The sequence below is a fragment of the Doryrhamphus excisus genome, linkage group LG11 (genome assembly GCF_037039965.1).
Source record: "Doryrhamphus excisus strain RoL-2023G ecotype Guam linkage group LG11, RoL_Dexc_Guam_v1.1, whole genome shotgun sequence".
Lineage (NCBI taxonomy): Eukaryota > Metazoa > Chordata > Actinopteri > Syngnathiformes > Syngnathidae > Doryrhamphus > Doryrhamphus excisus.
In genome coordinates, this window is record NC_136367.1 from 17,867,137 (window position 1) to 17,892,455 (window position 25,319).

At 42.7% G+C, this 25,319-nt stretch overlaps 1 protein-coding gene across 1 annotated transcript; it reads right to left on the reverse strand.

The window, feature by feature from the left end:
* Positions 1–24,470, reverse strand: gnai2b (guanine nucleotide binding protein (G protein), alpha inhibiting activity polypeptide 2b). The gene is made up of 9 exons (XM_058073584.2): positions 23,955–24,470; positions 10,111–10,153; positions 8,540–8,681; positions 5,537–5,697; positions 3,328–3,456; positions 2,333–2,462; positions 1,939–2,092; positions 902–1,094; positions 1–728 (listed from the first exon to the last, which is right to left on the reverse strand). Exons 1-8 carry the CDS (start codon positions 24,070–24,072, stop codon positions 904–906), a joined length of 1,068 nt encoding a protein of 355 aa, XP_057929567.1. The 5' UTR covers positions 24,073–24,470; the 3' UTR covers positions 1–728; positions 902–903.
* Positions 24,471–25,319: the final 849 nt, after the last annotated feature.

Below are 25,319 nucleotides of genomic sequence, written 5' to 3' on the forward strand. Positions count from 1 at the left end.
GGGGGAGGGGGGGTGTTACAAAAAGACAATAGAAATGTAAACGCTGACATGAGCCAGCCTTTATTGTGTACAGGAGGACAAGTGAGGAAGAGTTTGCTTGGTGTTTGTGCTGAGACGATGCGTGTTGATGTGCGGAGGTGAGGCGAGTAGAAAGGAAGGAGAAGTGAGCCGTAAGAAAGAAAAAGAAGGAAGGAAGGAAGGAAGGACAGACGGCAGGGAAGGAACAGAGAACACGTGTAAACGTAGAGTACACTGGCGACACAAGTCCACTGAGATGATGAAAACAAACACACACAATCCACACAACATCATCATCATCACCTTAAAGCTCACACATTGCTCTGCCGGTCAACGTGATGCTTCTTTTTTTTTTTTTGGGAGAGGGGGGGTCAGGCTAATTGATAAAATGTCATGCAGGACAACATTGTTGCTAATCGGCTGTAAATGTTGTACAAAAGTCACATCACTCACATTCTCTTGGAATTTAAAAAAAATAATAAAAAAGTGGTAGAAGTGGACTTCAGCGCCTGCTAGAAGTTGTCACCAAATGGAGAGGGGGGGTTAAATATTCATTCCAAGGTGGGGGTTGGGGGGGGTCTCAATAGTAAAAGTATACCAGACAAAAGAATGTGATGCTTGCGTTCGTTCAAGGCCGTTTTGCTCTTCCAGGAATCTCTTTTCCATGTGAAGATCCGGTGGTCGCCGGCTGCCGTCGCACATGCGGCGTCCTGACACGCACAAACAACAACAGCTCAAGACATCAAACCTGCAGCAGCACGCAAAAAAATTCCAAAAAATTGCATAAAGCTGAAAAATTAAAAAAAATCCTAATATGAAAAACAAACAAAAAATAAAAAATAAAGTAAAGCAATTTTCCACCCCCACTCCGCATCTTTCCTACCTTCAGAAGAGGCCGCAGTCTTTGAGGTTGTTTTTGATGATGACGTCGGTGACGGCGTCAAAGACGAACTGCACGTTCTTTGTGTCGGTGGCACACGTGAAGTGGGTGTAGATCTCCTTGGTGTCCTTCTTCTTGTTCAGGTCCTCGAACTTGGTCTGAATGTAGCTGGCCGCTTCATCAAACTTGTTGGCTCCTGACAGAAAAAAAAGAGGCGCAGGATTGGAGAGACGCTTTGGAGCGCCGCAGAGCTTGGGCAAAAAGGTATTGTACGAGTAGAATAAAGTTAAAATATTATGGGAATAATATTTTAGTAGAATGAAATTGAAATTATTTTTTTTTTTGAAGTAATATGAAAAATTTTTTTTTTTTTTGATTTTTGGGAAAATTTGGTTGGGGGAGGTTATACTATTATGGAAATAAAGTCTAAATATGATTAGAATAAATATATATTTTTAAAAAGAAATTGTTGAAAAATGAAAAAATAAAATGAGAGAAAAAAAGTTGAGGTGAGAAAAAATGAAATATTCTGAGGAGAAATTATGTCATTTTAGTACCATAAAGTTGAAATATTCACAGTAAAAAGATGAAAATATGATTATGAGAAATAATTATATATTAAATATAATATATTGAATATTATATATTATTATAAATATTATCAGAAATAAAAAAAATAAATAAAATAGAAAAATATTTGAAAAACTAGTTAAGTCCTAGTAGTATGAGGATAAAGTCCAAATATTATGAAAATAAAGTCATAATTTACATGAGCAAAACCCAAAAGAAACAGCCTGAATATATTTAAATTATTAATTTTAAAAATTGCAAAACCATTGTAATTCTATGAGAATGAAGTCTAAACTTTAAAACTTTAAGAAAAAAAGTAATCTCACCTCCATGACTAAGACCAAACGCAGCTTTTTGTAGGAATTTGTAACTTGTTGTCATATCTTTACAAAATATCAAAGTGGCAAAATTGCATCTTTTTATTTTCCATACGTCTTCATGCTCATGGCCCGTGGCGGTCTGCTGGGTACCTGAGTATTCCGGGAAGCAGATGGCGAGGGGGCTGCGGGTGATCTTCTCCTCAAAGAGGTCCTTCTTGTTGAGGAAGAGGATAATGGAGGTCTCCGTGAACCACTTGTTGTTGCAGATGGAGTCAAAGAGCTTCATGCTTTCGTGCATGCGATTCTGCAAGAGAGAAAAAGGCCCGGTGAGCCGTGACGAGCCGCCACCAGGGGGAGCTGTTGTCCCGTGGCTGAAAAGGCAGGAGCTCCTGCTTTCATTCCATTCCTAACCTGTTCAAATAATTGAGGTCAACCGGTTCAAGTCACATGAATTCCATTAAGCCGCTAATGAGTTCCAAGAGTAAAATGGATGGTGCCGCGTGTATCGTATGTGTGTATCGTAAAAGCCTCGTTGCGTCCTCACCATCTCCTCGTCCTCCGCCAGCACCAAGTCGTACGCACTCAGCGCCACGCAGAAGATAATGGCGGTGACTCCTTCGAAACAGTGGATCCACTTCTTCCTCTCGGAACGCTGGCCTCCAACATCAAACATCCTGCGAGGAAGCCAGGAGGAGACGCTTAGAATGTTACAAATCGATGCAGGGGTGTCCCAAGTCCCGCCTGGCGCCGCGTTTCACAAGGAGACCAATAAAGTCACAACATTTCAGAAGAAAAGTCAACATTTTAGGACAATAAAATGGGAAGAAAACATTTTAGTAGCAGAGCATAATTAAAATGAAAATTTACAATTACAATTAATTAAAACTGAAATTACAATTAAAATTTCAATTTTAACTACAATTGCAATTTAAATTGCAATTACAATTGTAATGAAAATTGAAATTTAATTCAAATTGAAATTGTAATGAAAATTTAAATTTAATTAAAATTTCACTTAATTACAATTTACATTTTTCCCCAACTCAATTTTTAAATTTAAATTACAATTTCAATTACAAATGAAAAATCAATCAATCAAAATAAATTACAATTTCAATTACAAATGTAATTAAAACTGTAATTGTAATTAATTGACGTTTTAAATTACAAATGTAATTAAAATTGTAATTGTAATTAATTGAATTTAATTACATTTTCAATTACAAATGAAATTAAAATTGTAATTGTAAGTAATTGAAATTTCAATTGCAAATGTAATTAAAATTTTCATTGTGATTAATTGAAATTTCAATTACAAATTAATTACAATTGTAATTTCTTGGAATTTTAATTACAAGTCTAGTTATTTTTACTTAGACTATGCTTGCAAATGGCATTTTCTCAAGTGCTCATGTGTACATCCTCTAACGAGGCCTGAGGACATCTTTTATGGGCGGCATAAATCCCAGACAAGGCCGAGGATGTCGTTCATCATAATAGTTTTTACATAAGAGTGGGGCGGTCTCTGCTTTTACTTACTTGAAGTGCAGCTCCTTGAAGGTGAAGTGAGTCTCCACGATGCCGGTGGTCTTGACCCGAGTTCGCAGCACATCCTGTTGGGTGGGGATGTAATCTGCTTTGGCTATCCTCTCCAGATCGTTCAGGTAGCTACAAGACAGCCGGGCAAGGAAAACACTGAAAAGGATGTCGGATTTTACAGCTGGAATCTAAAATTGGATGGAGCAGCTACACACCATAACCCACACACAGAGCTTTCTAGATCTTCCACAATCTGTACCATCTTGACTTTTTACAATCATTATATACGTTTTATGGCTGTATTTCACTCCTGTAACCTTTCCATCCTGGCGCCGTTCCGCTGTGCTGTGCTGTAGCGTTTTTGTATCCTTGTGAAGACATATCTCTGCCGTCCTTTCAAACGAAGACTCATTTACAGTAATAAGTATTTCAAAATGGCGGCGTACAGGGAGAAAGTTGCAAAACATACAAAACACCCCAAGCGAGCGAGACAAGAGGGAGGCACAAAGAAGGTTGATTGACAATGGTCTACAGCCAATCAGGACGCAGAATGATGTAGAATATTACCCAGACTGTCCATCAGCAACCGTTTGTCTCGCTTACAGCAGTATTGCAACATCATCATCATCATGGGAGCTCGGCGAGCCCCGTCAGCCATTGTTGCTTCTCAAACACGTGTAATATTTGGCCTTTATCACCAGTGAGCCTTGACAATCATGCTAGCAGCCCCTTCAGGATGCACACAAAGAAAAGGGTGCCAGCCCGGGTGGCCGTGGGTTGGCCGGATGATTGCGCTCATCAGCTTGCAATATTAAAGAATGCAACCGCAGGGACGGCTAAATAATCAGGTAATAGGTGCTCGAGTCCGTCTCTACGACTCTCCGGGGAGGTCAAAGTAGGCTTTCCAGACAGACGGCGTAGGAAGGAGACACCATTAGATCCACGGTGATGTCTGTGAGAGGATGAGCAATCACACAACACGATGATGCAAGCCAACACACCGCCATAGGAGTGCAGGATGGCAACATGGATGCGTTTTCCCGTGCTGTTTTCCCACGCGCTAGCTGCCATTTGCATACACGGCGGTGGATTACATCATGCACGCTGCATGTGGACAGATGCATGTTACAATGATGAAATAAGCTTTTCTTTTCACCTCCAAATGCCAATACTATTAGCTATTATTCATACCAATCAAAGTCTACTTATTCTTGGCCTAAATTAACTCAACTACATGAAATCAAATACAATACAAGCCAGAAGAAACCAATGTAGTATTTTACATTGGCCTAAATTGGGTAATAAAGGTGTCAGGCTGACTATAGGGGTGTTATTTCATGTCCAGAGGGCTCTAATGTTAACCACATTTAGAAGATTGTACACATCTTTTCTATTTCTTATTTTATTTTCTCTGGTTATATTTACTATATTGGGTAATAGGAGTGTAAAGGTGACTATAGGGGTGCTATTTCATGTCCAGAGGGCTCTAATGTTAACCACATTTAGAAGATTGTACACATCTTTTCTATTTCTTATTTTACTTTCTCTGGTTATATTTACTATATTGGGTAATAGGAGTGTACAGGTGACTATAGGGGTGTTATTTCATGTCCAGAGGGCTCTAATGTTAACCACATTTAGAAGTTTGTACACATGTTTTCTATTTGTTATTTTATTTTCTCTGGTTTTATTTACTATATTGGGTAATAGGAGTATAAAGGTGACTATAGGGGTGTTATTTCATGTCCAGGGGGCTCTAATAACCACATTTAGAAGCTTGTAAACAGGTTTTCTATGTCTTATTTTCTCTGATTATGTCGACTATGTTGGGTAAAGGCGACTATAGGGGTGTTATTTCATGTCTAGAGGGCTCTAATGTTAACCAGATTGTAAACAGGTTTTCTAATTCTTATTTTATTTTCTCTGGTTATATTCCAAAAGGTGGCAGCGGCTGCTTTTGAAGCATGTGCTGTAAAATGTTGCTGTGGAAGTCAAAACAGCTTCATTGTCTTGTTTTCAAATCAATTACAGTTAAAACATGACCTTGTTATACATAATGACTGATAATAAATAAATCATATCATAAATAACAGCCTCTCACTAATTATCGCTCGCTGCTCTTTCCCTCTGTGGTCTACGTAAACAAAGAATTGACAGCAAAAAAAAAAAAGAAAAATAAGCACAAAGTAGACAAAAAACACACACTCACTATGCCGCAGAGTCATTGAGCTGGTACTCCCGCGAGCGTGCAAAGCAGCTCTGTATGCCGCCGTCGGCCCACAGTCGCCTGATCACGTTGGCCAGGTCATCAGGGAGGAGACCCTGCTCCTCAGCCGTGGCAGACAAAGCAAAGAGCTGCTGGGCGTCATCCTGCAGGAGCACGCACGCCACACAAGGTGAGGAGAAGAATAACTAAAAAGAACACTAATTATACAACAACATACTATACACACAGCAATAATATGAGAATAAATGATTCATTTATGACAATAAAGCAGTCATTTGCAGCATAGAGGATTCTTTTTCTGAGGGAAAAAAAAATTAATATTATAAAAACAAATCTGGGGCGGCCTGGCGGTCTAGTGGTTAGCGCGCAGACCTCACAGCTAGGAGACTTGGGTTCGATTCCACCCTCGGCCATCTCTGTGTGGAGTTTGCATGTTCTCCCCGTGCATGCGTGGGTTTTCTCCGGGTACTCCGGTTTCCTCCCACATTCCAAAAACATGCTAGGTTAATTAGCGACTCCAAATTGTCCATAGGTATGAATGTGAGTGTGAATGGTTGTTTGTCTATATGTGCCCTGTGATTGGCTGGCGAGCCCAAAGACAGCTGGGATAGGCTCCAGCACCCCCCGCGACCCTCGTGAGGAAAAAGCGGTAGAAAATGAATGAATGAATGAAAACCAAATCTGTAATTTTATGACAACAAAGTAGGGCTCCGGGGCAGACCTCGGAGGGATTATGTCTCCCAGCTGGCCTGGGAACACCTTGGTGTCCTCCCGGTGGAGCTGGAGGAGGTGGCTGGGGACCGGGGAGTCTGGGCTTCCCTACTGAGACTGCTGCCCCAGCAACCCGGACCCGGATAAGCGGAGGAAAATGAATGTATGGAAATAATCAACATTTTTGTCACCTTTACACTCCTATTACCCGATATAGTAAATATAACCAGAGAAAATAACATAAGAATTAGAAAGCCTGTTTACAATGTGGTTAACATTAGAGCTCTCTAGACATAAAATAACACCCCTATAGTCACCTTTACCCAACACGTTTTTGTTTCTATCAGCTCAAATTCAATATTAATAACTGGAATCATTTTGTAGTTGTGGTATAGAAAAGCTTTCTAAATACGTTTAACATTATCAGAGCCCTCTAGACATGAAATAACACCCCTATAGTCACCTTTACACACCTATTACCCGATATAGTAAATATAACCAGAGAAAATAACAAAAGAATTAGAAAGCCTGTTTACAATCTGGTTAACATTAGAGCCCTCCAGACATGAAATAACACCCCTATAGTCACCTTTACACTCCTATTACCCAATATAGTAAATATAACCAGAGAAAATAACATAAGAGTTAGAAAGCATGTTTACAATCTGGTTAACATTAGAGCCCTCCAGACATGAAATAACACCCCTATAGTCGCCTTTACCCAACAAGTTTTTGTTTCTATCGGCTCAAATTCAATATTAATAACTGGAATCATTTTGTAGTTGTGGTATAGAAGCAGCTCTAAGCTACTTATCGTTTCCTGGGGCATACATTACAACGTTGGACGCAGTTAATCCTTCACAGTGTGGCATATTTTATGTGCAGCAGTGCTTTCCTGTCCGCCGTCCTCTCAGCCTGGCATGATTGACGAGCACGTTCACACGGTGTTGGCCACGGCAATCACGCGTATGCGTACACACTGTACGCCCACATGCTATGTGTGGACGGCAGGCTTGCGGTAACGCACGGGAGCGTGCACGCTCACATTTGATGCATTGCTTTCATGTGTGCACACTTAATTCCACAGTTAAAAGGGCATGACGTGAACCCTTGGAGAAGGCTGCTGTGTGTCTGCGTGATTTGCTACCGACGTTGACGGCCATGTGTTTATTCTCTTATTGTTCTGTAACAATTAGCCTGACTCATGAACTTGCAAGTCAGTGCATGATAATTACAGCTCCGAGCTAATAATGCTGTCCTTTTGAAGCCCGAGTCCAAAGCCTGGCAAAGACAGAATCATTAAGATGATACAAATTGATGTGATGCATTGCAGAGGAGGAGCTCGCTGGTGTTCAAAGGGAGAGCTGGGCCTTTTAAATCGTCTCAGAGGAGGTCAGCAAAGAGCCTTTCATGTTATTTCGCATTTCCTCACAGGTCATAACATTAGGGACTGTAGAGCTACAGTGCACTTGTGGAACACTGCAAACTACGACATGCTCCTGATTGCTAGGAGGTGCAGTAGTAGAGGAACTTCCGTTAAGGCATCTTCTACGATCTACGTCCTTCTACGATCCGTCGATCAATATCGGCTGATTTACATAAAAAACATGTGATCAGCATATGCCGATAAATGCCTTTCAAAGCCGATCACAAGCGTGCCTACACCCGTATTCTAGGCACTCTAAGCTCTAACCTAGCAGTCACTGCTAGCCTGCTCAGGGGCCACAGGTATCCCCCTAGCTTGTGGTCTTGGGACGCCGAATGTGATTAGAACCAATTAACCGTAATAAAAAACAGACAACTGCATCTCGATTAAGTAAATTAATCTTGAGTTCAAGGAGCAGGAGGACGGCAAGAGGGATGTTTAACAAGGATACAAAAACGCTACAGCGGGACGGTGCCAGAACAAAGCCCGGTCAGAGCAGTCACAAGAGTTAAGTCACTTAACTTTTTGTGTCCAAATCAAGTAGATTGATCATTAAAATTCAAAGGAAATTTGAACTTTGAGTGTTTAAAATGCGAGAAAATGAGTGTGCCTGTCTAAGAAGGGATTTACAGCCTTAAACATAATTGTAAACAAATAAAGTTGGCTACATATTGCAGGCTATTTTGGGAACCTATGCGTGTGTTGATGCACGGTCCAATGGAGTAGTTATGAATGTACATGTTGATCAGTCAAGTCTCAACAAAGGCGTGTAACACACAGGTGGTGTTCAACCCCAGCAGCCAATCAAAAGGCAAGCATATGATGGAGAGGGTGTGGGGTTATCTTACCACTCTGCCGGTGTTGCTGTAGTCTATCTTGAGGCTGACCATGGCTTTGACGATGGCCATGATGGACTGGATGGTGTTACTGTAAACCACAGCGCGGTACTGCTTACACTCGTCTTCCGAGTAGCCGTCCTCGTGGATGATCCTGAGGAGATTGACATTATGTGAGGATATACTGTGAGGAAACTTCTACTGCAGTACCAATGTCACAGTACTTGTTGGAATTCATGTTCCCCTCAATGAACCACAGCTCCTAAGTGCAGGCAGCACTCATGCAGACCCCAACAAAATGACTTCATTTCTCAGAAATCCCAATGAAAACATAGTCTAATGGTTGCTAAGATAGATTTTTATTCCTTTTACATCTGTGCTGGTCTACCTCCTCCTTGTGTACTTCTATCTATCTATCTATCTATCTACCAGTTTGGTTATTACTGTGCACCTAAATGAGGAATGTAACCGTCTATGCCTGAGATGGAATATTCTGCTCTGGAGGTCGTAATCATATTAACTCAAGTGAAAGTACTTGCTGCTTGACGACAGTCGTCATTTAACAGACACGCTGATTGCCTCATTTAGGAAAGGGAGTGTCGCATGTGTGTGTATGTGTGTGTGTGTGTGAGCAGTTTAATAATCAATTCATATTGCAGGCTGACACATGCACGTTTGTGTTAAAAATGGTGCTTCAAAAAAAAAAAAAAAAAAAAAAAAAGGTGACAGACTGTTCTTGCTCCGAGCTCATAAAAAATGGATCCAGTGGCCGACTCGCCTCGAGGAATGTGAATAATAAAGCCAGTTAGAGTCCCGCATGTGTTCTGATTGGTGCTCGGGCTGAACATCACGCAGCTTTCCTTGCACTCTGGGAGGCAAAAGGCAAGTTCAGCCAACAGACATCTCTGGGAAACCGCCGAGATCATCCGCTATCAAACCGCTGCATGGTTACTGCAAATATTGAGCTATTCCTATCTGAGGTAATCAGGAGGATCCGTCTGGTGGCGTGACAGCGTGAACACGCATGTGCTGCTCTGCTTTTAGATTCACTCTATGGCCACCTTATGGCCACCCCTAGTGAGTAATGGTCTCACTTTGGCCAAATTGAAATGAATGTGAGTGTGAATGGTTGTTTGTCTATATGTGCCCTGTGATTGGCTGGCCAACAGTCCAGGGTGTACCCTGCCTCTCGCCCGAAGACAGCTGGGATAGGCTCCAGCATACCCACCACCCTAGTTATGATAAACGGCATAAACAATGGATGGATAAAAAGTGTATGGTTGCACTTGTCAGCTCAATACGGGTGTCGGCAACCCTACGTGACACAGCACATGTGTAGGGTTTGCCACCATGCCATTTATCAACTGATATCATGTACTTCATTCCCTGTGGCAACAGTAGCTTGACACTCAATGGTGTTAGAATCCCACCTAAAATTTGCAGTCAAGTGAGGAGAAAAGAGAAGCTAATATCCATCAGGCAAGGAGCATTGGAGAAACTCCTTCTCAGGCAGCTAGGCAGAATCATTTAGGGGCTGGGGGCTGGGGGGGGGGGGGGGGGAGACACACAAAAACAATACTTACTTCATCTGCTTTACAATGGTGCTTTTCCCAGACTCCCCAGCACCTGTTGGAACAGTCAAAATATTCGAGTTAGAAAAACCTCAAACGTCTTTGTGAGTTTGTTTGGAGGTTAAAACCATCTCCTCAAGCTTTGACCTCCCAGTGACATCACATGAGCTCCTCTGGGCTGCCTGCCTGTGTTTGGGTTCTTCTTTCTCATCAGAACATCAAGAGTAGACGTGTGTGTGTGGAGGGGGGGGGGGCGTTTAGGTGCAGTGCATCATTAGAGGGGAAACTTCCCTCTCTTTGCAGGATTGTGCTCCAAATAGACTCTACTACAACTGTGGGGGGCTGAAGCATGCACCAGGCGGGACAGACCCATCTGGATCTCAAAGTTTCACATCATTTACCATAAACATGTTTTTTTTTTAAGTAAATGCTCCAACTCAGCATGTCAAAGCTGATGAGTTAACCACGTCACGCCATCTTGACCCAGCTGCCAACAAACATCAGGTCAAAGTGACGATGAAAAAAAAAAAAAAAAAAAAAAAGGAGCAGCAGTGCTCCTCTTGCTCCCTCATCGTGCCATTTTTGTTTTCAGCCCCGCTTTGAGTGACAGAGGGTGGCGTGCCAGCTGCAGCGACACAGGGTGGCAAACGCAACGCCCGAGGCTACTTCTTACGTCCTTTCAGATGATTTCAACCTGCGAGGCAGCCTTCAGGGCCGAGTGCTGTCGTGTAAAACAGTATTAGCCTATCTGCACCACCTAAAATATTCTAGATTAAATTAACCTCTGAGGTGAATGATCTCCAAAACTGTGGGTTTCTAATTAGGTAAAAAAAATTAAGAGCTGTGGCTGTAGGTAACCCCCAACCTCATAGACCTTTTAGTGACGCTACTTTTGAATCTTACTACGACCATGCTGTATGAAAGCTTGGACAGAAAATCCCATTTTGGACACAAAAGGTGTCATAGGAAGAGATATCAGTCTCTCTGTGGACACACCATGAATGAAGGTCACCTTCCTGCCTCCAGAATAAAACACATCCATTAATATTTCAGGCCCCACGGGGAGGAGAGCATGTGAAAACACAGGTGAGTGCAGCCTCATTCTTCATGGCCAAGAGTTTTTTTTTTTTTGGGGAGGGGGGGGTTTTAACACCAGTGTAGTAAAAAGCACCATTCAACTACATAGCAGAGCACAATATCCAAGAGGGCCGTTTAGGTGTTGACATTGAGCAGGATACAGAGTGATGTTCCGTGGAAAATCTCTACAAGTCTAATTAAGTCATCACGCATGGGATCAAATATTTACATGATTGCCGGCAGAGAACATCAAACAGCCGCCAAATGATGAGCGTGTTTAGATTAGCTAAACCTGATTGCAGTGATTGCATTCACTTTACAGCAAAAGGCAGTAACACCTATAACTGCAGGCCTGTCACCAGAACATATTTTGCTATAGGAAAATTATTGCCTATAAATGATATTAAATGATAGTACTAGATATTATCACATACTACAGTATTAATTGGCCCTATAGAAACCTAGAAACCGTCCATGAATGATACGGAAAAAGGCTGGAATGATACAAGGTCTAAGCCCAGGGCAGTGATACTGATAAAGTATAGAGTTTAACCATGTCCAGTATCAGCCCCCGTAGCTGTCCACTCAGAGCGTGCTGCTCTGGTATCGTGCCCGTGAAACAACCAATCAGAGAACAGCACACGAGTGCTTAGTGCCTAGTGCTTCTCCAGTCACCAAAAAACCCAAACTTGATTAATGGAACTTTAATTGTCAGACGCTGATAAGATAAGACTGTTGATAAAAATATTATTGTTGAAATATTTTTGCAATTGTTTAGATATAATACATGTAATAAACTGAACATTTTCTGGAAACACATAATAAGCTCATGATTAAATAGTATGTGATAATAAGATCATCACATGGTTTGTCTGGTATCAAGCCCAGTATCATGCCCCCGCGTGCTAGTATTACACTTAGGGGCATGATACCTGGCCTGATACCAGACAAACCATGTGATAACCTATAAGTATTGAACATCAGGAACTTGAATGAAACAAACAACGTAATCAAGAAAAAAAGTACTTGTGCAGTGAACACACCGTGAAAGCTCACCAGTTTGATCTTCTGCCAAAAGAGAGAAAAAGAGCGCACAGATAGACTGTCAGGATGTGTGCAGGATTCATTTTAAAGCTCTCCCTGTACTGATTAATAATAAATAAGATTTACAGTAGCGGACCATCTGCGAGCATCCCGGCGCTATTAAAAAAATCTATACTGCAGCGGCGACGACATCAGCAGTTGGAACACAAGCCTCTCCGTGCAAACAAGTTGCATTCTAAAGCCCACTGTGGGCTGTCTTCGTTGCTGTGTTCAAGTGTTAAAAAAAGCCAAAGCAGAGATTGTTCAGGAGTATTTGACTTATGGGATAAAAGGAAGAGCGCCGGCGGACATAACTCTTGGCATAGTCGGAGCAACTATAAGGGCTTCCATAACGTTTATAATAGAAAGTGGCCACCGGGCTGTGACACAGAGTTCATCTGCTGTATCCTGGCTCACTGCCACCCCGCCCCCCCACCCCCAACCCAATGCCGACATCCAAGAAGCTTTTACAGCCATTTAAAAAGGTTAACATCCTACGGGTGTTGATAAACCGGAGCAGAACGTAAAAGAAGCGCACCCTCTGCTCTTCACAAGCTGACACAGCTTAGTAGCGATGATGTTCTGTTGGTGTATGTTCCATATGTACGTACGTATGGATCCCCAGAAGTGCAGTACAACCCCCCCCCTTCTGAACCATACATTTTGCACTGTGTGTGTCTGCCCAGGCTGGCGAAAAGCCCTCCCCACGATGCAATGTCCCATTTCCCACTCTCTGTATATTTCAAGTGAGGGACAGTCTGCCTTTAAAAGCCAGACAGATGAAAAGTATACAAATCACTTGGCCTCCTCGGTCGGCTACTTGGACCGGGTGGATCTACTCAGTGACGTGCCCGCCGGGCCCCCTGCCTCCTGGCCCTTGACATCGAGCACCTGATTTTGAACAGCTGACAAGGATGATTTTTCTTTGCCATTGTTGGAACATTAATAAAAATAAAATCACCCTGTTCAAACGCTTACTGTCCTAAAAAGAAATACTAGATCACGGGTGCCCAAAGTGCAGAGCGGGGGCCGTTTGTGGCCCATAGCTTGTTCTTTCTTCTTTCTACAGAGATATTTTATTAGATATGACACTAATTTGCTTTGTCACCTAAAAAACAAAGCTTATAGTACAGTATTTATTATAATAATACATTTTATTTGGATAGCGCTTTTCAGAGTATTCAAAGACGCTTTACAGTAGAGAAAAAGAAATAAAAATAGAGTAAAAGATGCATTAAAATACAATATCCATACATTCATTCAGAGCTAAAAACAAGGCGGGGCGCAGCAGTCAGGTATAAAAAGTTAGACATTAAAAAGGGTTTTGAGTTGTTTTTTGAAGGTGGGAAGGTCGGGTGCAAGCACGGAGTGAATGGGGCAAAGAGTTCCAGAGGGTGGGGGGCAGCGATTGAGAAGGCTCTATCTCCACAGGTTCGGAGCTTGGTCTTACAGGGGCGTGCCAGGATGTTGGAGTCTGAGGAGTGAATTGTGTGAATGAAGGAGGTCTGTAAGGTATGGAGGGGTCAGATTGTGGAGAGCTGATTAATTTCAGCATCTCTAACGTAGACATCAAAGTGACTCCCATATATCGTTCAATTCTATATCAATATTTTCTACTGTCTTCAGCTTATTGGGGTTCGGGTCATGGAGGTCAGCAGTCTCAGCTCTCTGCAATCGCCTCGTGACCGACAGGAAGAGCCTGTGTGATGTGGTCTGCCTGTTCAGACTACACAACTTTATGATCAGCGTGGAATGTAAATGAAATCCATGGCACCAATAGCAGGTTGGCATTTTCTTATCAGCCTCAGCATCTCTGCATGCGGCAGCCTGTCAGCGCTTCCCAGAGCGAATTACCAGCCAAGACAATATCGTACGTTGGAGTTATTTTCCACCCCAGCCGTAATGAGTCCTGCTCTGCTACCGCTCTCAAACCTGAGGCCCACGTTAGGCGCACTCTCCTGTCCAAGCAGGTGGGTGGCAGCATCAAATGCAACATATGCAGAGAGTTGGGGTGGCATAGGAGAAATGCGGTACGTGTTCAGTATGGTATATCGTCTGGAGCAGGAAAGTAGGTCATGAGCGGCGCAGGGAGCAGCTGAGCTTCACTGCTAGCTGGTCTGTGTAGAGAAGCACAGAACAGCACAGAGTCGTGTACGCACCAGCGATTAATCCCTTTTGTTGCGTTTGCTCGCCAGTGGGCGGCTGCACATGTGGTGAACGTGACCTGGCTACTTAATATACGTCCAGCGAGTCATCACAATGCATCCTAAACGGCACTACAGCAGCATAGCGGCTTGGCATGGACAACATGCATTCATAATCCCATTTTCCGTACGGTACAGAAGTGTTCCAGGTTCCTACGCACTACAGGATATCTATCATCTTGTGTCTATTCTGTCAACAAATACAGTGCAGGAATCTGAGATAAACCAATCAATCAATCAATTCCACAACAAATGAAAATGAAGTGGATACATTTGTGCATTGCCTTCAGCACCTTGGTGCATTTCTTCCATAGAACAATGGCATGAACAGAGTGAGCCCTTTTCAGTCAGTCATACAGTCTGTCTCGGTGGGCGGCAAAGGGGCCGCTACCTGAAGGTGTCACGAAACACCCATCCATCCATTTTTTATGCCGCTTATCGTCACTAGGGTTGCGGGGGTATGCTGAGGCCTATCCCAGCTGACTTTGGGCGAGAGGCGGGGTACAAACAACCATTCAGACTCTCATTCATACCTATGGATAGAGTCGCCAATTGAGCTAACATGCATGTTTTTGGAATGTGGGAGGAAACCGGAGTACTCAGAGAAAATATTACAGTTACTATGGTACCCATTATGTCATTGTATGGACATAATACCTCGTACTTCGGTACGTGACAAAAATTCATTAATTAATTCATTCATTTTCTACCGCTTATCCTCACCAGGGTCGCGGGTTTGCTGGAGCCTATCCCAACTGTCTTCAGGCGAGAGGCGGGGTATACCCTGGACTGGTCGCCAGCCAATCACAGGGCACATATAGACAAACAACCATTCACACTCACATTCATACCTATGGACAATTTGGAGTCGCTAATTAACCTAGCATGTTTTTGGAATGTGGGAGGAAACCGGAGTACCCGGAGAAAACTCACGTGTGCACAGGGAGAACATGCAAACTCCACACAGAGATGGCAGAGGGTGGAATTGAACCCTGGTCTCCTAGCTGTGAGGTCTGCGTGCTAACCACTCGACCTCCGTGGCGCCCGTGACAAAAATAATAAAATAAAATAAAACTATATTATTAGGAAAGCATGAAGTGAACAAATGTAACAGTTACTGATTGTAAAAGTACCAGAAGGAGGGGTAGAATTTAATAAGCTTTGCTTCTTCCTACTCCTTTCGGACATGTGGAACTGTGAACTGATTATGGGATGCACTCAATTGTAATCTGATGCATGTTCAAATGAAATAAAACCATTACCTTAATCCTAACATGCCTAATTTGTGGTATCAATATTTGTTCCTAAAAGAAGTGAGGTAGTATCCTGTGTGGTGAAAAACGCTACACTGTACCTGTAGTGGATCCTAATGAATGTGTACTTCACCTGCAGCATGGACAAAAGAAAACCCAGGCATCTAATTGCTTCTTCCCAGGCTCACGTGGCGTTATGCAGCCCTAGCTACTAATTGACAGATACAAGTGAAAATCTTCAAAAGGCTGCCGGAGCACATAATTACAACAAGGGCCAGGCAGATGTAACATGACATGCATACCAAATGTGGGCATTATAATCAATCACACAACCCACCCGAGGATGCACGCTGGGCTGTACGGACTGCAGCATGAAGTGTACAAAAGGGAGGTTCCTTACTATGAATACATTTACTGTACACCGCAGTGCATCCTTCTGCACGGTTAGCCATCTACAGCATAGCGTCCACTTCATGCTTGGGGACGTGGGTGGGCGTCACCGGCACTGCTCTTGACCGCTTCACATCAGCCAGCAGCGTAATGAGTCACTCATCCTCGTCATCGTCATCTTCCCGGTGCTGTGACAGAAGCCTCTGCTCTTTTTGTCTAATCTTTGCCTTTTTGGATCAAAGTGACACATGCTGTGAGCGGTGCCAAGTGTTCTGCCTGATCCGCCGTGACGGACATTTCCAGTCAGAAGAGACGGCTGCGTTGTACGTAGGGAATACAGCATTGTCGGAGACTCAACTTGGTTAGCGTCTGACGGCTGAGGGGCTAACTCTTCAAACAAATGCCACTCTGCCTCAAAGATATGAATATGTTTCAGCCCATCAAACTTTCCTCGACTGGTTTGAAGAGGGAAAAGTACAAAAAGTTGTTTTGAGGATTTAAAGGAACAGTACATCATCATCATCCACAATCCTTATGTGAGACATGAACACACCTATTTTCTGTGTGTTCTAAAGATATAAAAACAGGTAAAAATTTCATTCATTCATTCATTCATTCATTCATTCATTCATTCATCCCGGACTGGTGGCCAACCAATCACAGGACACATATAGACGAACAACCATTCACACTCATCATCCACAATCCTTATGTGAGACATGAACACACCTATTTTCTGTGTGTTCTAAAGATATAAAAACAGGTAAAATTTTCATATACTTTCTACCGCTTATCCTCCCGAGGGTCCCGGGGGTGCTGGAGCCTATCCCAGCTGCCCTCGAGCAAGAGGCGGGGGACACCCTGGACTGGTGGCCAGCCAATCACAGGGCACATATAGACAAACAACCATTCACACTCACATTCATACCTATGGACAATTTGGAGTTGCCAATTAACCTAGCATGTTTTTTAAAAACATGTAAACTCCACACAGAGATGGCCGAGAGTGGGATTGAACTCGGGTCTCCTATCTGTGAGGTCTGCACGCCAACCACTCCACCACCGTGCAGCCCCATAACATACAAAGAATTTAACTCTTGTCACAGAACGTACATCAATAGCCAGTGTAAAATGGCCGAGTTAGCTTAGTTTAGCGGTGCATGCTAGTTTGGCTATGTATGTGCTACTCTATGGCTGTGTGAGTTGTGCTTTAGGTCATGTGACCACACAGGTTATGACAGCAAAAAAAAGCCAATATCGGAGATCCCTAATTTAAATAGATAATTAAATTGCTACCTTAACCACATGAGCTGGTCTTTACAGCTCTGATTGGATGTTTCCAGTGTTTTTAAAAAGAAGCTGCTGTACATAACAACAGAAGCACTGACCAACCTGAGCTGCGTTTGACCTTCCGCTACGTTCTGAATTACATCAATGGGACAAATCAATTGGACGTTTTGAGGGTCTGATGTCACACAGCAGCTGAGATGTCAAATCAATTGAAAGCCCGTGTCCAGTGGGGGACGGAGCACTGGAACTTCTATTCAATATGCACTCAGCCTCACAGGATTCCCCATCAATCCCACTAATCAAGTGACGGCACATCGTTAAATCGATGGCAACACTTGACATGCGGAAGCTCTTTAGCGAGACTGAAAAAGTGATCCTTAAACAACTCGATTACGGCAGTCAAAGAGAGACATCTTCAACATGATGTTTGTGTTTGGAGCCTTAAAAGCAAACATGGAGACCCCGGGACATACGTTTGTGTGTCATATACCACAGCGAGCGACGGTTGACGTGCTTGAATAAACACAAAAAGAATGGATGAGATTGATTGGCGACAGATGAAAACTAATTTGTTGTTTTGAGGCGGCAGCGTGCCGGAGCGCAAAGGATAGATGTTTCATTACTGCTGACCTGACAGCAGCATCATCATCATCATCTTCTGGGAGACAAATGGGATGTTGTGCCGCTTGCGCTGGTAGAGCGTGTTTAATTGATGCCATATGAAGGTGTGACCTCATTCGCTTAACAGCTTCCCCTGCACTCGGAGGTGTGGAGGGTGATTCAGCCATTTTTCCTCACTTTCCTCACTAAAATTCAGAGGAACATTGAATGCAGCTTCGGGATTGAGGATCTCACTTGTAACTGCCTCCATTTATCCTTTGAAAAGATGAAGGTCCACCACAGATGAGACGACTGACACTGTTTGAGAAGTATTTTTTTAGGTCATAAATGGTTTATTTACTCTTATTATGTCTACTATATGAGGTAATTACAGACTGTGTACATATATTTATAGTATTTATTCTGTATATTTTTTCATAGATGTGTCTGCACCTACTATTCCAAAACAAACTCCTAGTATGTGTTTGATCACACCTGGCAATAAACCCTTTTCTGATTCTGATTCTAAGTGTAAAACCATTTAAAGTTGCCATTACAATACATTGATGAGAACATAGCCACCACAGGAAGTTCACCGTCCAGAAAAAACAACAAGGAACTGGATCTTATGTCTAATATGTCCTATTACCTCTGATTATGTCTACTATATTGAGTAATACAAATGTAAAGGTGACTGTAGGGGTGTTATTTCATATCTAGAGGGCTCTAATAATGATAAAACCCACATTTTGAAGAGTGTAAACAACAAAAACTATTTTTAAATACTGAATCCTACCGAACCGAAATGGACATATCGCAGTCGGCCGTTAATTGGTTCCACGCCCATCAAAGGAGGGACGACCGGACTGTGGTGCGGCACCTCAACGTGATGTCATGATGAAAATTAAACACGTCACGGCTCAGTCAACACGAGCGCCTAGCATTGTCTGAGATTGACGACTACGTGACAACACAGGAGGTCCAAAAAGGATGCACTGACCATTTTGATACCCTCGGTTTTTTTGTATAACTTCTACAATATGTCAAAGCGACTACGAATACAAAAGGCAAAACTGCAGCGATATTCCCAATCTGATTTTCGGAAATGCACCATTGGGTATGAGTGTGGACAAGGAACGCATTGACGCCGGGCTTACACCGAATCGGTTCCGGAAGCATACCGCAAGATTGAAATCCCTGGTGTAGGCTCACACTGCAGCTCTGTCTCCGGCGGGCGTACGACACAACGGAAAGACTCCGTAATCCCGCAAAAAAAATAAAAAAACATACACAATAATCATATTTGCACTACCGATGTGTCTACGACCTACGTTACCACTCCGAGTTCATACACAGTAAGTCCGGGGTCTCCAGCCAGTAGCTCATAACCACTTTTACCATTTGTCTCAACAACGCTCCATCAAAATGAAAAGTTTGCCCGCATTTTTTTTCCCCAAATAACCCCCAGCAAGCACCTCGGAGATCAGCTGGGTTGCTGTAATTACACGGATAGATTGAAGTACCGAAGTCAACACGGGAAGCGTCTGGATGAATACTTGTCCTGAAAAGACTTTGCCACTTGCTGCGCCACTCGTGCGTTCCTCACCCGAGAAGACAAGAGAAGTGTGATGAGGACGAGAGAACAAGGGCGAAGGAAGGAAGGAAGGAAGAAAGGAAGGCGATATTAGACATTCTGAATTATGAATGGTGCTCATAATGGAAGTGTGATTGGAAAATGAACGATGGGGGCGGCTCTGATGAAGATGGAACCCGACGGAGGGAAGCGAGGTGGCTCACGTGAAGGTGTCGCAACTTCAGTAGCGATGGTAAACGCCATTCCTTTTAAACGACTCCCATTTAAATTCGTTAGCATGATGGTCTAACAATAACAATATAGGCTACAGGTGGGGCCATAACCTACTACAAGCTAAAACTCAACTCTGAACTGCCAACATCACTTCCTGTCCGCTCAGCAGTAAGGTCCCCTAGGGAACATATTTAGTGTGACACTGCTTTGAGAAGGAGTTTTATTTTTTTAGGTCATAAATGCTTTATTTACTATTAATATTATGTCTACTTTTTTGGGTAATTACGAGTGTAAAACCATTTAAAGTTACATTACATTGATGAGAGCATAGCCACCACAGGAAGTTCACCGTCCAGAAAAACAACAAGAAATTGGATCTGCTAACATATGAGTCTTTATCTTCTTATGTCTAATATGTCCTATTATCTCCAATTATGTCAACTATATTGAGTAATACAAATGTAAAAGGTGACTGTAGGGGTGTTATTTCATGTCTAGAGGGCTCTAATAACAATAAAACCCATATTTTGAAGAGTAAACAACAACAAAAAAATGTTTAATACTGAATCCTACCTGGGCGGCATGGTGATCAAGTGGTTAGCGCGCAGACCTCACAGCTAGGAGACCAGGGTTCAATTCCACCCTCGGCCAACTCTGTGTGGAGTTTGCATGTTCTCCCCGTGCATGTGTGGGTTTTCTCCGGGTACTCCGGTTTCCTCCCACATTTCAAAAACATGCTAGGTTAATTGGCAAATCCAATTATGAATGAATGAATGAATCCTACCTCACGGAAATGGACTTATCACAGTCGGGTGTGGAACCAATTAATGACCGGACTGTGGTGCGGCACCTCAATGTGATGTCATGATGAAAAACAAACAGCACAACACGAGCACCTAGCATTGTCTGAGATTGACGACTACGTGCCAACACAGGGGGTCCAAAAAGGATGCACTGACCATTTTGATACTTTTCAAATAGCTAAAATTCCCCCCATTGTTGCTGCATTTGTTGAACACAGGCCAATAAAAAAAAATGTTTGGACACTCGTACAATGTTATTTAGGAATACCCACAAGGCATGCTGGGTACTGTCGTGGCAGCTCCACTCCGCTACAATATGGTGAGATATGAAGAGGTGCACATTTGGACACATTTTGTGTGAAGCAGTCGAGGCGTAGAAGAGGAGCTGACATGTCTCCTGTTTCCTTGGCAAGGCTTTCCCAGTGTGCGTCTAATACACCACATGTTCATTATGGGGCCTAAAAGCAGGCACTTTCACTAAATGTGCATCCACAATGACTCATCCTTCATTTTTAGCATGTACTCAACTAAATCATGTGGTGATGACAGAACTTTCGGGAAAAAACATTTAAAAAAAAAACACAAATAAGATGCTTTCATGATTGAGTGGCGTCTATAGGGTGACTCATGTACATACTCTCACACAAAGGCCACAATTACGGCATGCACGGGGTGTCCTTAAATCATCCGCAAAATTGACAAAAGAGAACAGCGGTGCATTTCACACGGAACCCACTCAAGCGGGACGCTGTCGTCACTGTCGGCTGTGTGCGCACAACCCTGCAGCACTATCATCATCATCATATCAATACAAGAAATGTATAGTTTTTGTACTCCAAGTAGTCAAAAGGCACAAAAACACAACAAAAATCTACAACAGCGGCTGTGCTCTCGCAAGTACGGTTCTCACAGCAGAAGCGGATGCTCGCCGCAGTGCCTACCGGAGTCTGTGTGAGTGGCACTTGGCGGAAAGCCAAACTGGATCAGGATCGGAACCGCAACGGATTCAGTGTGACCCCGGGGTCACTCAACAAAGCAACAAATGAGCAGCAAGTAAACAAACACTAGAAAAGAAAACAACTTCCTCCAGTTTGAATTGGCTCATGGCCGCTTCTAAAAATAATATTAAACAAAGCCTGCATAAGAACGTTACCAAAGAGGATTAAGGCCACACACACACACACAAAAGGCAATAACTAAAAAGGTTGTCATCAAAAAGTTGAATGTCACAAAATATCACAGGGATACTAAATGACGTAATTACGACCCAAATACAAGATGAGAGTTCATCTTTGTACATGAAAAAGGCTCCTGGATCAAATGATTGCGACCAATTAAGTAAGAATGGAGTGCAGTACTGGCTGCCACCATCAGAGGTGCTGCTGAGTCGATGAGCTAAGTCCGCGCACATTTATGCTATGGCAGCCATTTTTTTGCTCACCGCAACACCCTGTTACAGACACAGTGGAAGGCCATCCCTCAAGTTGATATTTTTTTTAAATTCAGACCGATTGCTAATTACAAAACTTTGTTGCTCAGCACATACGCCAGAAAGAAGGCGTGTCCAAAGTACACCAGCGTAATTAAGCCAGCGGCACTTTGTGGCAATATAATTCAACAAGAAAACTGCAAAAATTTTAAATTCTGCAGGAATTTTACAATAATATTCAGAGAAAAAAGTTGTAATCTACTGACAAAAAGTCATAATCTGTCATTTTCATAGCCTAAAGTTGAAATATTAAAGAAAAAAAAGTTATTTTCTGTGGTTGGGTGGTGACCAGTCTAAGGAGTCCCTGCCCTCTTGTCCAAAAGTCAGCTGGGATAGGCTCCAGCTTATCCTAATGAGGTTAATAGAAAATGGGTGGATATTATTTTAAAGAATAACAAAATATGAAGAAAAGTAATAATGTACAAGTCCAACAAGGGGAAAAGTAATGACATGAGAAATACAACTAAATAAAGCTGTCCTTTTTGGTAAACGTTCTAGTATGATGGAAATAAAGTCAAAATATTATTAAAAAAACTTTCATGATTAAAGAGGAAAAAAAAGTTTTTCAGTGTTGAAAAGAAAAAATGGGAAAGAAAAACAAAGACCAAAATTTGCACTAATGTGCTTTTCATGTACGCCAAGGCTGACATGTAGTTTTTTTCTGTCTGGATATAAACGCTAACGTCTTAGCATACAAACCACCACAGCCATCCCTCGCCTATACACCTGGCAACCCCGTTGCTGGGGGGTGATAAATCATTGGAACGCCCACCTTGCACAATATTTTCATGGTCTGAATTCATCAAGATTTTATGCACTGCTTGATGGAGGACACACACACACACACACGCACACATACACACACACACGGAAGGAGAGACATTGGCTGCTCGTGGACTAGTCAGCTGACTAGCCACACTGCAGCTCGCCATCCTGGCTTGTGTTAACAGGTTGTCACAGCAAGATGACACACGTCCTACAACACACACACACTTACATGATGCAACAAGACACAGAGGAGAAATGCAATGCTAAGCTAATTCGCACAACTTATTCCTGGACTCCAAACCAAAACGATACAGGGATGACCAGGTGAAAAATTAATACACTCTGCCCTGATGCCATATATGCCCCCCCCCCACCCGGGTCACGCTCCAAATGTTTAGGAAGTCGTGCTAGCATACAAATTAACAAAGTATAACATGGTGGCATGCTTGAGATTTGAGCATCTACTTAAACAGATGCCGCAAAGCATGCTGGGATCCGACATCCTTAACGTTGCATCACATGTATGGAGTTCAAGTTATAGTTTATTCTACCACATACTAGTAGTAGTAGTAGTAGTGATAGTGGTGGCTACCCTACAAAAAAAACATAAAAGTGGGAAAATGACCTCCGTGACGACACAGTGGCTGCTCGGAGCATGTGCCCGAATACAGTGCACCTTGCTGGGCCACAGCAGGTGGCTCCCTCCCTTCCTCTCTATACTGTGGTTCTCCTGATAGTAGTCATGTCATCCTATTTCATTAGGACTAACCAACAATTCCTCATTTCTTCCTGTCTTTATTACCCCCAGATGTACACAAACTGCACTTATATCGAAATGTAAAAAAGAAAAGTTGTGTTTTCGGTACCAAATCGGTCTTGAGAAGTGAAGGTATCGGTATGGTGGAAAGCTAGTGGTAGCTCACTAGCTACTTGTTGTAGACCTTTACTTCAGCTTTTATTTTAAAAAATGTCCCATTTATTAAGTGTAGGTAATCGAACCTCTTCATAGTGTACAGTAGATCGACGCCAAGGTTGGAAAGCAGTTCATGTGTTGGCTAGGGAGATGTTCTGGATCACAATGATCTCGCTTACCTAATAGGAGCAGTTTGACTTCTCTGGCCGCCTTTTCTCCATCTTCTCGGAGGTTCTTGTCGATCATTTTGGACCTCTCGGCAGCCGCCTTGTCCTCCGCACTCACCGTGCAGCCCATGGTGGTTCCAAAGACACGGCAGCACCGAACCGAAAATTAAAGGGCTCACCAACAGAAAGCCAATCAAATCCCAATTCGTGACAAAAGTCTCAATAGTCGCTGAGAAGCTTCCAGGTTTTGTGTATCTTTCCTCCAAAATGTCACCGGTGGTCCATTTCCACTCACTCAAAACGGCGCGTCCTGCTTCCTCGAACCAGCTGACATTCTCCTATTGGACCTGGTCCTGGTCCTGGTAGTGGTTCCGGTCTCGCTAAATGCGTGTCCCTCCACACACGACGACCACCACAAGTTGACTGGTGTGTTACTGTTCCCTTGAAGTGCTTGCTAGCGACACGCCAATTAAAATGGGAAAACAGGTGAGTGAGCTCAGCACATTATAGGAAGTCCATCCAATTAGAGCAGGGGGCGGAGACTGAGCCACCAGGGGGCGCTGTGTGGTGACTGGGCTTGCTTTGTGGCCAGATTGCGTAATCAGGTTATAATGTATTTAGTGGTACACAGCGACCTCTAACGGACAGATGTAGATTGTCACCGAAATAACCGCTGGTCTGCTATATGGACTGTAGTCCACTCTTATGATACTATATATTTGATTTTTTAGTTAATATTTGTTTTTATAAATAAATAAAACATTTTAGAAAATGACAAAAATGACAAAATTAAACCGGTCCGAGTCTTCGTTGTGTCATGATAGTGTCATCAGGCTACAATGTATTTGGGCTTAACAGCGCCCTCCAATGGACAAACGTAGATTGCCACTAAAAGTCGCCCCGCTGGTCTCTTATGTGTACTTTACTCCACTGTCATGATACAGTATTTGTATTTTTTTAAGTCGTAATATTTCTATTATAACTGTATACTGTATAATACTTTTATCAAAGGCCTAAAAATATCAAAATTAAACAAACTTGGGTCTGCGTTGTGTCCTGATAGTGTAATCAGACTAGAATGTATTTGGAGCTTAACAGCGCCCTCCAATGGACAAACGTAGATTGCTATTAAAATCGTTCAGCTGGTCTGTTATGTGTACAATACCCCACTGTGAGGATACAATATTTGATTTTTTTTTAAATATTGTGTTATATTTCAATTTTAACTGTATGATACATTTTTTTACGTCTGTCTGCCTTGGACCTTCAGAATCAGGAGCGCAGGCCCCATGCCACTCCAACTGTATTAGCATCGGGCTTATTCTTATTCATGTTATTAGCTAAATATTGATTCTAAACTGCATACATAAGCCCCCT

What these genes read in the sequence shown, in the direction of transcription:
- gnai2b (XM_058073584.2), bottom strand. Translation starts at nt 24,072, where the DNA reads ATGGGCTGCACGGTGAGTGCGGAGGACAAGGCGGCTGCCGAGAGGTCC. An exon ending in CTCAATGACTCTGCGGCATA is followed by an intron (nt 3,457 to 5,536) that starts GTGAGTGTGTGT and finishes GCTGTCTTGTAG; the next exon opens with CTACCTGAACGATCTGGAGA. An exon ending in TTCAAGGAGCTGCACTTCAA is followed by an intron (nt 2,463 to 3,327) that starts GTAAGTAAAAGC and finishes GCTTCCTCGCAG; the next exon opens with GATGTTTGATGTTGGAGGCC.